Genomic DNA, 15,600 nt, shown 5'->3' on the forward strand with positions numbered 1-15,600 from the left:
TGGGCGGAGGCCGCCGCTAACCATCATCACCGTCACTGAATGAATGTGTGGGAAGACATTTCATATATGGAGATTTCAGATGCCGATATAACCATGTACCATGAATTCCACTAACCATCGACAAAATCAAAAGGTATGTTTGGTTTGTTTGTCTCACTTTCTCCCTGTTTTGCTCTCTCTACTAAGTCTTTTATTGTAGCCAGTAACACCAAATTATTTGAACACCAATAACATTTAAACAAAATTGCCATCAAATCCAAATCTAAATGGTAAATGGTTACAGTTCCAGCATGTGGTTTCCATCTGTTGCTATGGGGAACTACATAAACTGTCAGGGGAAGAGGGACACCATCCCTAATGTTTTAATCCAACGCCTTAAGCAAAATTAGGCTGCATGTGTCTTGTTTTTATTGCGGGATAAGGCAGCAAGGTTTTCAAAAAAAAACACTCTTGCGGGTGGGAGTGATCAGAATCTTAGCAGGAGCGAGCATGTTCAGAAATCCTGCGAGGGATACAAACAGCCGGTGAGGAGAAGAGGAGGCAACGTTATATACTCTATGCACACTTATGTATACATGTTCCGTTGCCTGGCAACTTGCTTTATCTTTCTTAAGTCTCAACTTTGTCATATCTATAGTTTTGCTAAACCAGGAACCTGGAAACACTGCAGTGTAATGCACAGTATAATACTAGTGCGCGCTCACACACACACACACACACACACACACACACACACACACACACACACAGTCTGAGCCACATGGAAGTAGAAAAAGGAAGTGGGTTTTTTCAGCCCAGACATCTCCCACCACAAACATCCTTCCTGCCAGCTTAGGTGGGCACACACACATTCACACTCTTCAAGAGTCAAACACAGGGAACAGTTAAGGTCAAGATCCCATACAATACATTAATGCCGAGCAGTAAAACAATGTCAAATGCTGTGTCCTAGTCTTGTAAAACACTGTCCACTGTTCTGGCCTTCACACTTGGAAGTCTATTATTGACACCTTCCTATGTGTTTTATCACTATTTCTATGAATCCTGAATGACACTCCTCATGACCCCACAAGGAGATTCAGTAGGAACAGATCCTCTGATGACACCGGAAGATATAGCCTCTCTCTGGTTATCCAGGGGTCACAAGTGATGTTGTTGGTATACATACTTGAACTGGGCATGCACAACGGGGAATATTCAGTGCTTTAAGCACCGCCTCTGGTGCTCACCAGGGATGAAATAGAACCTGACAGGAAGCTCAGAATAAGTTGGATGATATGAAAACTAATTGCATCACTCTCCTCTTCATCTATGTTAGAAGAACCGTGAGAACCAAAGCCAGCTTCACAAATCTGAATTATTCTCTATTACCATCTCTTAGTTTACCTTGAATACTATTTTGGTCTTTACTCTCAGCTTCCCTCTCCATTTGTGTGTCTCTCTCTAGGAGTCCTGTTGTGGCACTCTTGCTGAATGCACTTATTGTTGTATTTAAAAAGCCACGGACCACAACTGTCAAATACAAATACAGATTCACAAAAATTCTCCTAAATGCTCTTTCTCAGAGATAACCCCTGCGTTTGCATGTGTGCATGCGTATGTACCTCTCTTGCAGTTGCTGATCAGTGAACTGCAGTTCTTCCTTTAGTGTCTGGTATCTGTCCCACCTCAGCAGCCTGGTCCCATCGTACAGATCCAACTCCCTGTCATGGAGCAACCTGCGACACAAAGACATAGTAGAATGAGCTAAGCATCGTATGTAAGTGTGTGTTTGTCTGTCTATATTTGACATGTACAGCACCAACTCCCTTAACCTCTGAAAAGCAATAGTATAAAATATTTCAAAGAAGAATAGATTAAAACGGAGTAGCAGCAGGAAACTGGAAAAAGACGAAAAAGAATACAGAAGAGAATTAAAGCAATATAATTATAATAAAGCATTAAAAAATATATATATATATGACCGCGAATAAATAATGTAGACTGTCTATTTTCTTTTAGCAAGCTACAGTACCTAGATAGCACAGCCAGGGTTCCCAGGTTGACCCTGTGTATTCCGTCCAGAATCAGCAGCTTGCCCTCAATGGCAGCGGTGACAAGAGGAGACGGCCTCCACGCTGTGTCTCCGTTAGGGAGAGTGCACCTCTGCTGCAGAAGGTCCCTGGCTGTCATGTCCTAGAAGTGAAGGAGGAAGGAAATGAACACCAAGTGACAAAATTAAGGGAGGTGAAGGGATTGAGAGCAATGTGGGAAGTGGTTCAGTGTGCTGGTTTGTTTACTATCAAACAATGGAACTGGATGAAGTGAGATAGATAGATTTTCTTGCAATGATATCCTGGACAGATTTTCTCTCCACATGACCTGGCCCTGCTGCTCAATTTACAGAAAACTGACGGCACATTTGCGTACGAGGGGGGGGGGGGGCCTGTGAAGGAAGACTGTGATGTTCACTATCACGCTGCCGTGTCACGGCAGAGACAGAGGGAACAGGAGGGAAGACAAGCAGATCTGCACAATGTGTCCCTGGCAGTAATTACTGATCTGCTAACTGCTCCACGGCAAGAAGACGACTTGCATTAAGTAAAAAAACGGCTCTATATTTTCCATTTGATGCTATCGTGAAGTCTCCTCCCTCTCTCTATCTCTCTGTGTTTCTGGTAACCTAATAATTAATTGATTGACATCATGACTGTCTGTCTGACTGTCTGCTCCTCTGAAATTGACCTGTTAGGAGATATTTGTTCATTTTTGCATGCAAAAAAGGGAAAGGGCTTTTGTTATTTTTATGGGTTTTTTTCCCATTGAACAACACACACCAACAAATAATATATTTATATTCCACCCTAGCCTTACATGTCACTTTGTTTTCCAAAAATGGTATTTTTCAGGGCTGACAAGATGACTTTCCCGGCGAAGGATTCTGCAACTCCCGGCAGCACAATCCACCCCTGACCTCACACAGCTAAAAATAGCTGCAGCATGATGCATTAATACATAAGTCTTCAGCTGACACATTTCCTGCCCAATCGTCACCCAGATGACTACAATCCCAATAAACACACACCACACACACACGCACGCGGATCGCTTAACCCATTATCTTCATTACTCTGTATACAATCATTTTTAATTGACTAGCAGACATTAAACAAGTGATTATCAGGGCAAGCCCACAGAATTTCAAAATTTTAAACAAATTCAAATAAAAACTGTTTACACATCTCCAGCTCAAGCAGAAAAACAGTCTCTGCTAAAATTTCACAGATTTTCCTTCTGGACCACTGAAGACATAAAAAAAAAAAAATCTGCAGATTCAGTAGCAAGTGGGAAAAGAATCTTATGCATTACTTTTGCTGTATATAAAGTTGATTTTAATAAAAAACAAATGAATGAAAAAAGAAAAAAGGGTAACACACGTTAAGAAAATCCAGGTAAAAGAGGAGAGTATTTTCTTATGATAAAAACATTTCTAACTTAGAAGATCTCCTTTCACAATACTACCCCTCATCCCTATTGGCTGAAAAGTCATCATGACATCCTAGATCATGAACGAAGTCTGCCAGTGATAAACTTTCCCTGACATTTTAAACTCATATCCAAATAAAACACACTTGTTAGTGTTTTGGCAGATAAGTGCAGACAGCTTCAGACTCTGAAAAAAATAAACTATTTGAATCTTTTGAAGACTAACTTTTATTTACCTGGTAGAGCATAATCGGCTCTATGCTGTAACCCAGCATCTCCGCAAACTCTCTTGCGATCACTGACTTGCCACAACCCTAGAAAATACAGAAATGATTGTTATTAAAGACCAAAGATCACATTCATCATGTACTTTCCTGGTGAATAGGGCTACAACTACAATATGTGTATGCACTGTATGTACGTTTGTGTATGCATATTATGAATCTAACTAACAAACCTGCCGATTGTTTTCTTTATTTATCGAATAGTTGTTTGGTCTATAAATTGTCAGATAAGGGTGATAAATGTGCTTCCCAAAAAGCCCAAGATGACGTCCTCAAATGTCTCGTTTTGTCCCCAACTCAAAGATATTCAGTTTAATGTCAAAGAGGGGAGAAAAAACATAGAAACATAGAAAATATTCACATTTAAGAAGTTGCAATCAGAGAATTTCTACTTTCATAAAAATGACTCAAAATGATTAATTGATTATTAAAATAGAATGAGATGAATTTAATAGTTGACAATGAATCGATTCATCTATGCAGCTCCATTGATGTATACTGTGCATTATGTGTTTGCTACCTTGGCTCCTATCAGACATATGTCCTTGACCATGTGGGACTGCATCATCTCAGCCAGCAGCTGGGACTGGCTCGGTGTACTGATGAAGGTCGGGCTACTGTTGGGTGGATGCAACTCCTTGATGCCCGCTGGAACCTGAAGTTTGGTGAGGACAACAACTAGCCGTGAAAGAGCAACCAACAGCTTCATTGTTCTATAAAAGCTATGCGGTGATATTCCTTTAGATAATGACTCACAGACTTATCATTGTCACTGGCACATGGCTGGGAACAATTACCTTGTACGTTTCCAACAACGTAGCGTTATCAAACAATCCAAAGCTAAGTTTCCATCCACTTATCAAATCAAATTATCTGAAGTTTGGTAAAAAAACTCATGCAAATAAAGCTGGTAAAAGTGTGTTTCCATCCAACAGCTTTAAGGCAATAAAAACCTGTGCGTAATGACGTCACATGCTGTTTTGCGATTAAATTGGTATATCAAATTGATTTTAGACATTTTTAGGTGTTTCCATTCATTTTCACACTGAATAGCACAAAATTCAAGCAAACATTTGCGAACAAAGTTTTTCTAGACAAAATGGATCACATCTACCAACAAATGATCAATATTGCATAAATTGTAATGGTGCTTATAAGCCGGCTGATAGTGAATTATCAAGCTAGAAATGAACTAAAACGTATTCTTCTTTGTTTTGTTGCGGGTTGTAACCATAAAATAACCTAAAACGTAATCGAAATTCACTATTTATTTATCAAATATCACCATTCTCCAAAAGCCCACATCGTGACTCATTTAGCAAACAGTGTTTTTTATTCAAGAAGAAAAATTAAAGGCCGATAAAGATAGAGACTCTGCAGAGTAACAGTCAGAGATAAGATGGTCAGGCTACTGATACAGTGGCCCTGCATGTCTTTGTGTGTGTGTGTGTGTGTGTGTGTGCGTGTGTGTGTGACCTGTAATGGGACTATGGACATTGCTGGGAAATGTGTGACCCACTGAATGTTTGGTCATAAACATGTAAAGTCATAATTGAACAAAGGGCCAGGAGTCACACTAACAGCGTCAAGTGAGATTATTTCATTTGACAATAAACAAAAAGGCAAATAATAATGTAATAGTGCACAAGATTCTTGTATTACTGTACATCTTGGCAAATTATGTCTTTAAAGTATCAGGTTTTGGAAAACAAAATATCGCCACTTAACGTTTCAAAGGTACCCTTTGGAGTTTTTGAACTTTGGTAAGCATGTCCCCGTTTTGTTTGTCTCGTGCACACACATAAGGCAGAACTCACACTAGTATTGTACATGGATGGAGCAACGCACATTCCTGCTAGGACTGCCCCTTTCCGGCCAATTTGCCGACTAATTGTTAAGACGTTCGGGTCTTAATCGACTAGGATTTCTTTTGTTGATTAGTCGTCTTTTTAATGCTATTTCATGCAGAATGACTTATTTTCAAAAAACTCGAGCACATCTGTGGTGAACAACACGTGCACAGTTTCAGTTTGATTCTTTGAGGAGAAACTGTTACAGATCTGCCCACTTAAATCAACTAATTTATAAGTCATAAATAATATTTTGTGTAAGTGTTAGTCAACTAATATAGCCAGTGTACTGGTACCTGAAAGGTGACATCCTTGTCCGCAACAAGTAATGTGACATCTGCATGGCCTTCAAGATCCTTTGTCCTGGACACACTCAAAATGGCGCTCGGGACTAGCTTACGACGACCATCCAAAAGCTCAAATCTCTATAAAAGATAAACACAATATCTTATCTTATTTTCAGATCATAGTAAGCATGCAAATTAGGTGACACCACATACAGATGACAGGATCATTTTGACTTACACTGAGGACGCCCTCCACAGCGCTGCGCCCATCCTTGCCCAGGATGCTGTTGTAGGGGTAAAGTCTCTGGACTAGCTGCTGGGAGGACAGCATGGGCAGAACATTCTGCAACAACACAGAAGAGACAAGCGTTGGACACCAGCATCCATAGACAGCATCTTTTTTCTTTCTTTTTTCCCCCTGGGCTTTCGTCTAATCTTTCTTGCCCTTTGAAAGGGACAGTGGGGATGATTTAAGGGGCCTGGATTCTCACCAACACATGAAGGGCAGGAAGCAGGTTGTCCACAGGGAAGTCAGGAAGGCCAAGGTTGGATGATTCCTGGGAGCACAGCGTAGTGGCAAGAGACAGCAGCTGGGACACCCTTACGCACAGGATACAAAAGAATAGTGCATGTGAAGAACTACTGAGACTTTGAAGGGGCTGTACTCTATATTTAGCAAATTAATATAGCAGCAAACAAAGATTTTCTATGAAAAGATAAAGTGGAGTAATGGCGTCCTGCACAGAGAATTAAGTCCTTTGTGTGTGGTGTAATCCAAGTCAATGGAGTTTCATTCCAATTTTCTACATATGGCCATGTTTGCACCATAGCATGGCGCTGTTCCTGGGTGCTTGGTTACAACCCTGGATGTATTAAGAGAAAACAGCAGACATCCAAGAGCAAAGGATTTACGAGCACACAGAAGCAGTCTGAGTGCAAGGAGAAGAGCTGAATCTTCAAGCAGGAACTCTGTCTAAGCAACAATAAAGCTGAGTCCAAGTATACAGTTTGAGCAGAAGCAGAGCAGAAGCAGAGCAAATGTAAGCACAAGCAATGGCTTTGTGAGTGTGAGAGAGCAGGGTTTTGAATGTAAAATCAATGAGATAATTGAATAAAGATAGAAATGAAACTCAATACAAGCTTTACATGGAATTCAAGGAAGGTCTGGCTAGTCCACACAAAATTCGCGGCATGGGAAAAAAACGTGCTCTGGTTTATTGGCTTTTTTGTTGTTGTGTTTTTTCGTTTCTGTTTTGCCCTCTAACAAATGCATGCCTACTGTTTATAACTTGTATTTGTAAAAACTTTACTAAAGCTCTTTAAAAATCCGAAGAACAAAAACGTGCTCTGGTTTATTGGCATTTCTTTAAACCAATCATAATTGTCTTGGCCCCAGACGGAGCAATAGTGGCGCTGCAAAATAGTCTCTGGAAGGAACTTATTTTGGTGGAACATGTGAACGTTTAAAAGTTGTTTTAGTCGCGCATCAGAAAACACAGATTGGACAGATAGTCTAGCTATCTGTCTGGATTTACCCTGCAGAGAGCTGAGGACCAGGTAACCATAGTCCTCAGAAATCCACCCGAGTCAGTATCAGACACCCAACCGTCGGTATTTGACAAGTCAAACTATGAGAGCCATATGGAGGCAATCCCAGCCCACTTTTTTCAGTGTTTTAAGTACAGCCCCTTAAAATTGGAACTCACAAAGTCACACAAGCCATTTAGCTTCAGTAATTGTTTCTTTTTATTTACCTTTCTGCAGCAATGTTTGGTCCAACGGTGTACAACAGCTCCAACTGGTCCTGAAAAGAAAACAATATAAAGATGAGAATAGCTGCAGGGCTGTAGACGTAGATCTTCTTTCAGAGCATGTGTGCCAATAAGTTAAAAGGTTTAGGGGCACCAGTTCAAGCTCAAAGATTGATTGTTGAAAACTGTTTTCTGAGAGGGCAGAAACGCTGAGTGGCAGTCTAATATAGGATGCAGCTACAAACTGAAAATGAGAGAAGTGTTGTATATGGTGGGAATTGTATTTGACACATGAAAAAAAAAAAAAAAGGTAAGAGCCTGACTTATCACAAGCTACAAAATAGAGAGAATCACACTAAAACACAACATTCAGCAGCGATGGGTCTTTTCAATATTACTTCTCATTTCCATTACATGATCCACAGATCCATGAATTTTGGGGGGGTGACTACTCTTCAATAGTTCCAATAAAATTTGCTCAGGGTAATGAAGTTAGGATCACAACAACTTTGTTGGTGGGAAATTTTGTTAGATAATCAGTTCATTTCAGACTGACCTTGAATGGTAGGTAATAGACGTCCCTGGCTTGAAAGCGAGAACGGAGAGGAGGATCCAACGGGTTTCCTTTGTACTTAGGGACAGGAAGGCCAAGAGCGATGACCCGGAAGTCCTCACTCACACGGACAATCTTCCAGCTGTCCAGCTCATCTTTGGTGTGCTCCTGCGATGCAAGAAGATGTGAAACACTCCAAATCCTCTTCTGCTGTCTGTAATTTTTCTGTCATTTTAAACATGTTATCCTAAATGCAATTCATAGGCAAAAGGCAGCAAGCACACTGCTTCACTAAGAGGTAGAGACGTCCAAAGTCACACTGTATTTATGGCAACAGTATTTTGTCCGCTAAACACAAAGGTAGCACTGTAGGTGTAGTGTGAGATATTCACTCCTCAAATGTGGATATTCAGATATATACGGCTCCATAGACGACCATTTTCTTAAATGTAAATGATGATACATTGAATAACAGCCAGGTTGCATTTATCTACTTAATCACTGTATCCACATTATTGATGATTATCTATCACAGATCTCATTGTGTAAATATTTTGTTAAAGCAGAAATTGTCAACCCTACATATATCGCCACAATATCAATATTGAGGTATTTGATCAAAAATATTGTGGTATTTGATTGTCTGCATAATGCCCAGCCCTAGTTAAAACCCTGAAGGGTGTTTCCCGTTTTGTAGGAGAAGGAGCTGCTCTGACCTGCAGCAGCTTGTCATATCGCTGATATGACATCAGGAAGCGTCCGTCCTCCAGCTGCATCTCCCTGTTCTCCAGCAGGTTGTTAAGGACGGGCAGAACATTTCTCTCGGCCTTCTCCAGTCCCTCCAGGACCAGGACTCGGCCTTGGGTTGCTGCCCTGACAGCACACTGGGGGGAAAACACAGAAGGCGTTGAGATTAATCAGTACTCCAAAACACGGTACCCCCAGGATTCGCCAAGTTCAATTTAAGACTTTTTGCAGGTGCTCTAATCGATGTTGGGAGATGTCACTAGAGGAGTAGAGCCCGACTGATATATCGGCGGGCCGATTTTATCAGGCAATATTAGGTCTTTTCCCGAACTATTAGAATCTGATAAATGAATATTTAAAAATTAAAATAAAAACGGACGGTCAACCATCTTATGAGTGTTGCCATTGTACAGTTTGTCCACTAGAGGGTGCTCTAAAACGTCCTTGTTGGCAAGACTTTTTTTTTTTTTTTAAGTATCCCCATTTCGGCCGCTTGTACCCTGGATCTCGATCTTTCAATCATGATCCAGCCTTCATGACCATAGGTGAGGGTAGGAATGAAGACTGACCGGTAGATCGAGAGCTTTGGCTTCTGTCTCAGCTCTATTTTTGTCCCAACGGTGCAATAAATTGAATGTACCGTAATAGCGCAACCTCATCAAATTGTGACCTACCTATATGAACCCAAGTTCAGAATTACCCAGTATTAATTTATTCTGTGCGGTTTGTTTTAGTTTAAAATATTTTAGAGGAACAGTCTTTTGTTTGCAGTTCACCTTGTCTGATGAGGCGGTCTGATTGATGTGGGAAATAAGCTCTTTAACAGCCTAGTAGTGCATGTACATGTATGTTTGTGTGTAGACACACATTTCTGCAGGAATCAAAAAAGCACGTCTGACGTCAAGAGGCAGGAAACTTGAGCTGTCTGGGTGCACCGCAGAGCAAGTGGCCATGTAATTAGGTTAACATGTAAATACGTGGCAGGTTGTGTGGGGAATAGAGCCATGAAACTATACCCAGATGCTCTATATTTAACTCTGGATCCATTTTCGGCACCAATGCTATAATCAGATAATTGTTAAAAAATGTAAGTGACGCGGGATGGCCAGAGGGACGAAGAAGCACAGACCGCCCTTGTTCTCAGCCTGAAATACAAAAACATCCCACCAGATACTGACAAGCTTTGAGCAAACACACTACTGTACTGTATTTAACATGTATTTCTCAATCCATAACGCCCTGTGTGTCCTAGTTTTAATAATAATAATGTCTTCTTTTTTTTGTTGAAAGTAGTAATGTCACCTAACATTGCTTAGAGCGCCTTTGGCTAGCTTGCTTGCTATATGTACATAAAATAACAATTGTAGTGTTCCATTTCCATGTCCAAAATACCTGGTTATTAGAGCTAATTTAACAACCTGTTACTATTTTTTCACCACACTTGCAGTTTTATGTTAATTTAGCATTAGCCGTGCCAGTGATACTCTTCTATTGTCCCCTGCAATTCTTGCATGTATATTAAAATAATTAACTATTATCAAAGAACTTTTCCATTTCAGTTCAAACGCAGCTTTAGTGTAGGTGGAAATCTTTTTTTTACTGAAACAGTGTCTTATGTGCTGTGTGGGTTTGAGGTAAGCGGCCTTACATTAGAGCCTGATAACTGGAGAGAGGTGACTAGAGATGTCTAAAATACAACAAGCATGTGATTACATCCATGGGACTCCATCCTCAATATAACCATGGAGGGGGTGGAGGGATGCTGGGCTGAATGAGGAAAGGAAAAAAAAAAAAAAAGAGCAGAAAGACCAAGAATAAAGTGGGATAGCAGGGGAAGACAAGAGTAAAGACAGGAACTGACATGCTAAATCTGAATTTAGGGCTCCAAATCAGCACAGGGCCCCGAGGAGTACTTGGATGTTCTAGTTAACACACAGACACACAGCTCCTACCATACCAAATTATTCTCAAAGAGAAAAGCTGGCTTATTTGCACCCACGCGTCTTCACGTGTACGGTACTGCAACGTGTACATACAGTATATACTCACCAATTGCACCCACATAGCGAACAAAATCCAATACACCAACTCATAAACCAGCACACGCCAACTCACAGACACACCCTGCCACGTTTCATTGGATGGCACGCGGTTCCCTGATATTTGACGAAGACCAAAAATAAGCAATCCCTTCACACCTATTAGTACCAACAATAATGCTGTATCTATTCATGAGCTGTCTCCGTGGAAACAGTGGACACCATGTTGTCATTTTGTTGAGAAGGTGGGAGGCGGCTGATCCTCAGGGAGTTAAAGCAGCTGGCTAGTTTTCCTTGTTGCAGCAAACAGAAAATGCATCAACCAGCCTTGGCAGCTCCACCACTGTGTCATGATTGGATATGGACGAGTGAACAAAAAGGAAACAATACTTCTGAGCATTTGGAATCAAGGCTATGTGATTGTCCATGTATGCCCACCTTGAGGCCCTATTTTCCTCATGTGCTAAAGCAGAAGTCGATGCAACTTCTTGGCGCTACTGTAACTCACTTGAGTGTCATGGGAGGGGGGGGGGGACATTTAAAAACACTTCTGACCCATTATGGTTTTGGAATCTGTGGGGTTGTGTTGCCGTCTCAACGGCCGCAAACGGATCCCTTTGACAACACCGAAACTGACCCCAACAGTCAGCAAATATTTATATAATGGTAATGCAGGTAATTATAATTAAACATTAAAAGGCATTTGTGTTTTTCTGGAGAGGTCAACATCTTTACACAAACATGCATAGGTTTTATCAAAACTGCAGTGTCAGTTCTTTCCCCTTACAGAACCCTGCCATTCATTTGAGTAAAAGGAAATATCACTATGAGTCACACAACTATAAAATTAGAAAAATCAACTAGAGCCAAACAAAACTGCCCCATCAGCAGGGTGATGGCCCTAATGCTTAATCTGCACTGGCACATAAATTGGCCCCTTCACTTTCTATTAAATCATGAAATCACGGCAGTGGTGCAGTGCAGGGTATACACAAGAATACGCGGCACAGGTACGTCTTTTTGCAGTCAGCAGCAGAGTTTTATTCCTTCTCAAGCACCAGAGATGCACTGAAATCTTTAGAGCTGCAGAGATTAATCAATTCGTTGTCAATTATTAAATTAACTGGGGACCATTTTGATTTAGATTTAAACTAAATATCTTTGAGTTGTGGACAATACAAGACATTTGAGGACGTCATCGTGGGCTTTGGGAAACACGGATCATCTTTTTTTTTTTACCAATTTTTGACATTTTATAGACAACACAAATAATCAAGATAACTGACAATAAAAAGAATTGTTGGTTGCATCACTTGAAATCTTTACATATACTTATGATACAGTAGTCTTCAGCTACCATTGTACCACAGGAGAAATTGGATATCAACAATAACTGAACTACATTCATTAGCCATGGGTTTTCATGTATCAGAAGACAACGGCGTGTTTGTGAGTAAGATCTAATGTGCAGAGAAAAAAAAAAAATGTGGAAAAAAGTTACCTGGTTCCATGGAGTTTACGTTTGAACTGCTATGCAACAGACTTATTTTTTTCACAAAGATGAAATGTGCCAATCAGCCGTGGACAATGACATGATTGAGTGAATGTTAATTATCACAGCTTATCATCATTTGTCACTGCTGGCTCATTGAAGCCCGGTGATGACAGGGTTTAATGATCAGGCTTAGGTGGATTTTGCTTCTATTTCTTTTTTTTTTTTTTTTTTTTTTTGCTTCTCCATAATTTTTTTTTTCTGTGCCTCTGGGAAACAAATGGAGATGAATGGAGGACTGAAAGTTCTCCTTAGAGAAAACCATTGTTACTTGACTTACAAAGTGAAAAGAGTGTGGGGGGGTGTACGTTTGCATAAAGCTTGATCGGTCAAAAAGTTGTTGTACTGAGCTGGAAGTGAGCCGCAAACCTGATATGTTTTTCTTCGCATTGTTGTCTCATTGTTGTCCTGTGTGTGCCCCTTCTGTATAGCGCTGCTGTCACCATGCCATACCATGTAATGGTTAGTTAGGCAAGTGGTCTGGGAAAGCGGATTTTACAGTGCATAGTGTATAAACCTTAAGAAAGACTAAAAGCATTGAGTGGATTTACCTGGTCTATGTAGAAGGCGGTCCCTGAGCGAATCTCTCTCCTCTGTTTCAGGTCCGTCTCTGTAGTGTCCCTGGACAATGCTACATACTCTACTTCCCGTTTGGTCAACTCCTAGTCAACAACAAGAGACAACTTCAAGACTTATGCTGTAAAATAATAAAGAATGAGAGCCTTTTGCAAACAAATTCTATGAACTATTAGCTTGGCTCCGCCCTCCTACATACTACTTCCACTCAATTTTCATTTTCCTTGAGTTTGCGGTATATTTACAGGTTTTCTTGAGTCAAATCTTTGCTGGTCTAATCAGCAAACAGAGATGTTGATGTTTGGCCCTCCTCCCCACAGGATTCAGGAAAATTTGGATTTTTCAGCTCGCTCCGTTAGTCTTGAAGGAGTTAGCTAAGGCTATCGCTAGTGATGCTAAGCCGACGTCACAACCAAACGTTAGCGATTGGTTATGGCAGATTCAAAGCGGATCTGGGCAGATTCAATAGTTTTAAACTTCAACAGACTCCCCGCGTTCAAGAAAGTTAACACTTGTCAATGGAGAGTGGCCAGAATTTCTGGACAAATGAAATGGACCAGAGTCTGGTAGGACCAGACTAATGGACCAGAGTCTGGTAGGACCGGGCTGGTGGACCAGAGTCTAGTAGGACCGGGCTAGTGGACCAGAGTCTGGTACTACAATCACTGTAAAATCTCAATTTCCAGAAGAAACTGCAAAGTCTATGAAGTCTGGAATATGACATACAACATTAAAGACATTTTAGGTCACATACAGTGCTTTCTTTACATTGTTGCCAGAAATCTCTACAGCTATGAGATCTTTAGGTTATTAGATTTGTCGAAGTTTTAGAAAAAAATGTGAATACATAAGAGTTTCACAATCTTTATTTGTGTGTATTTGTGTGTGTGTGTGTGTGTGTGTGTGTGTGTGTGTGTGTGTGTTGTGTGTACTCACAAGGTACTGCATAGCTATGGCTCGTCGCAGGGGTCCTGGGGGGCCAATGAGAAACACGTCCTGGCCCAACAGGTCTTTCTGCATAATCCATCGAAGGTGCTGAACTACTGTCTGAGGTAAGGAGTCTGAAACTAGCAAACCCAAAATAAATTACTGTTTTAGTAACATTTGTTTTATCTGTTGCTAACCGTCTTCCTTACATTTAATGCAGACATATATTTTTTCCAGACATCTCTAAAAAGAGGAAATTACATACTGTGTTTGACAGGAACCAGTTCAGGATTCCGGGGTGTTTTGAGTTTGTAAGAGATCTCTCCAATCTTCACGGTGTCACCTGCAAACAATGGGTTAACCCAAACATGAGCATGGCTGGGTATTGAATTTGACCCTTCTTAGGCACCAACCAAATTTGCCTCTAAATGTATTGAGTACCAAAAAAAGCCTTGTCACTCATTACCAATGTTCAACACCTAAGGATTAAATCTCATCAGCGTCAGTCAGCCAATGAGCTCTTATAATGCCGTAGAGGCAGGCAGGAAAAATATAAAGATTTTTGCCGTATTGTATGATGTTGGAATTTGTTTTGTTTTTTTAACAAATTTCACAAACTTGGGACCAGAAAAAAGTATAGTTTAGGAACCGGTACTAAAGTCGGAGTATTGGTATCAGTATCAAAATTATTTGAACGATAGCCAGCTCTATACATGAGAAAGTCTTTCACAGACAATTCTAGCAACAGCAGCATCAGTTTCCATTTATATTTGACTTTGTGGTTTGCGGTACACCTTTGACACAGTAATAATGAAAAAGCAAACTGTGGTTATTATAGTGCTAGCAAACACATTTGAAGGCTGCTTCAGGATGTTTGATAAAACTTTCTGCTGTTGTTGATACATTCTGCTGCACATTTTGTTCGATGCTTCAGTTTCAAACTATTTTTACTGTTTAAGCTGGCTCGCTGACACAGTGCCGTGGTCATAATATGTCACAATTTCTGGTCTTTGTGGATTGTAGTACTTATTAATTTAGTTGTTTCTGCCACCAAATGGGTCAATTCTGTAATTTAGGTTCTCAACATGTACATGATGTATGGTAAAATGGTATGTTTGGCAGTGCACAAAAGTATCCCGGAGGACTGCTACGTTGACTGCTGTGGAAATGTCTATATTTCATAATGTACATGTAGCATTATTTTAGCTGTATTCATCTATGTATCATTTATTTATTGTAAATATAGCCTTGCTGTTTTGAATCTGTATAGGTGATATTTTTTAGGAAAGACATCAATGTTCCTAGTATTAATTGTAATTTACTCGGGTGTAAATAAAGTTTAAAAAGTGAAAAAGCTAGAAGTCAGACGCAGAGGAAACAGCTTCTCAAAGTTGATATATTACTATTGTTTAGTATAAGACCGCTTCAAAATGTTTCCTGTGAAAAAGGCAGGCAGAGAAACTGTCTGTTTTCCAAGTTGCAACAGTTTCTTCACCAAACAAAGATGGCACAGATAAGTAACTGCCCAGGGGGTAAGCGAGCATGCGGAAAGCGTTCCTCCTATGGGGA

The 15,600-nt window shown here is 40.4% G+C and overlaps 1 protein-coding gene across 1 annotated transcript in view; it reads right to left on the minus strand.

The window, feature by feature from the left end:
* vwa8 (von Willebrand factor A domain containing 8) overlaps positions 1-15,600 on the minus strand; it is a 77,054-nt gene that overhangs the window by 59,293 nt on the left and 2,161 nt on the right. The window contains exons 2-14 of the mRNA XM_034885817.1: positions 14,297-14,374; positions 14,041-14,171; positions 13,080-13,190; positions 8,907-9,074; positions 8,194-8,358; positions 7,641-7,690; positions 6,378-6,486; positions 6,125-6,229; positions 5,896-6,024; positions 4,270-4,404; positions 3,702-3,779; positions 2,015-2,175; positions 1,605-1,718 (exon numbers count right to left, since the gene is read on the minus strand). Of these exons, the coding sequence (XP_034741708.1) occupies positions 1,605-1,718; positions 2,015-2,175; positions 3,702-3,779; positions 4,270-4,404; positions 5,896-6,024; positions 6,125-6,229; positions 6,378-6,486; positions 7,641-7,690; positions 8,194-8,358; positions 8,907-9,074; positions 13,080-13,190; positions 14,041-14,171; positions 14,297-14,374 (1,534 nt within the window). The remainder of the gene's footprint in view (positions 1-1,604; positions 1,719-2,014; positions 2,176-3,701; positions 3,780-4,269; positions 4,405-5,895; positions 6,025-6,124; positions 6,230-6,377; positions 6,487-7,640; positions 7,691-8,193; positions 8,359-8,906; positions 9,075-13,079; positions 13,191-14,040; positions 14,172-14,296; positions 14,375-15,600) is intronic.

This window comes from Etheostoma cragini, chromosome 11 (assembly GCF_013103735.1).
Source record: "Etheostoma cragini isolate CJK2018 chromosome 11, CSU_Ecrag_1.0, whole genome shotgun sequence".
In the NCBI taxonomy this organism is placed as follows: Eukaryota; Metazoa; Chordata; class Actinopteri; order Perciformes; family Percidae; genus Etheostoma; species Etheostoma cragini.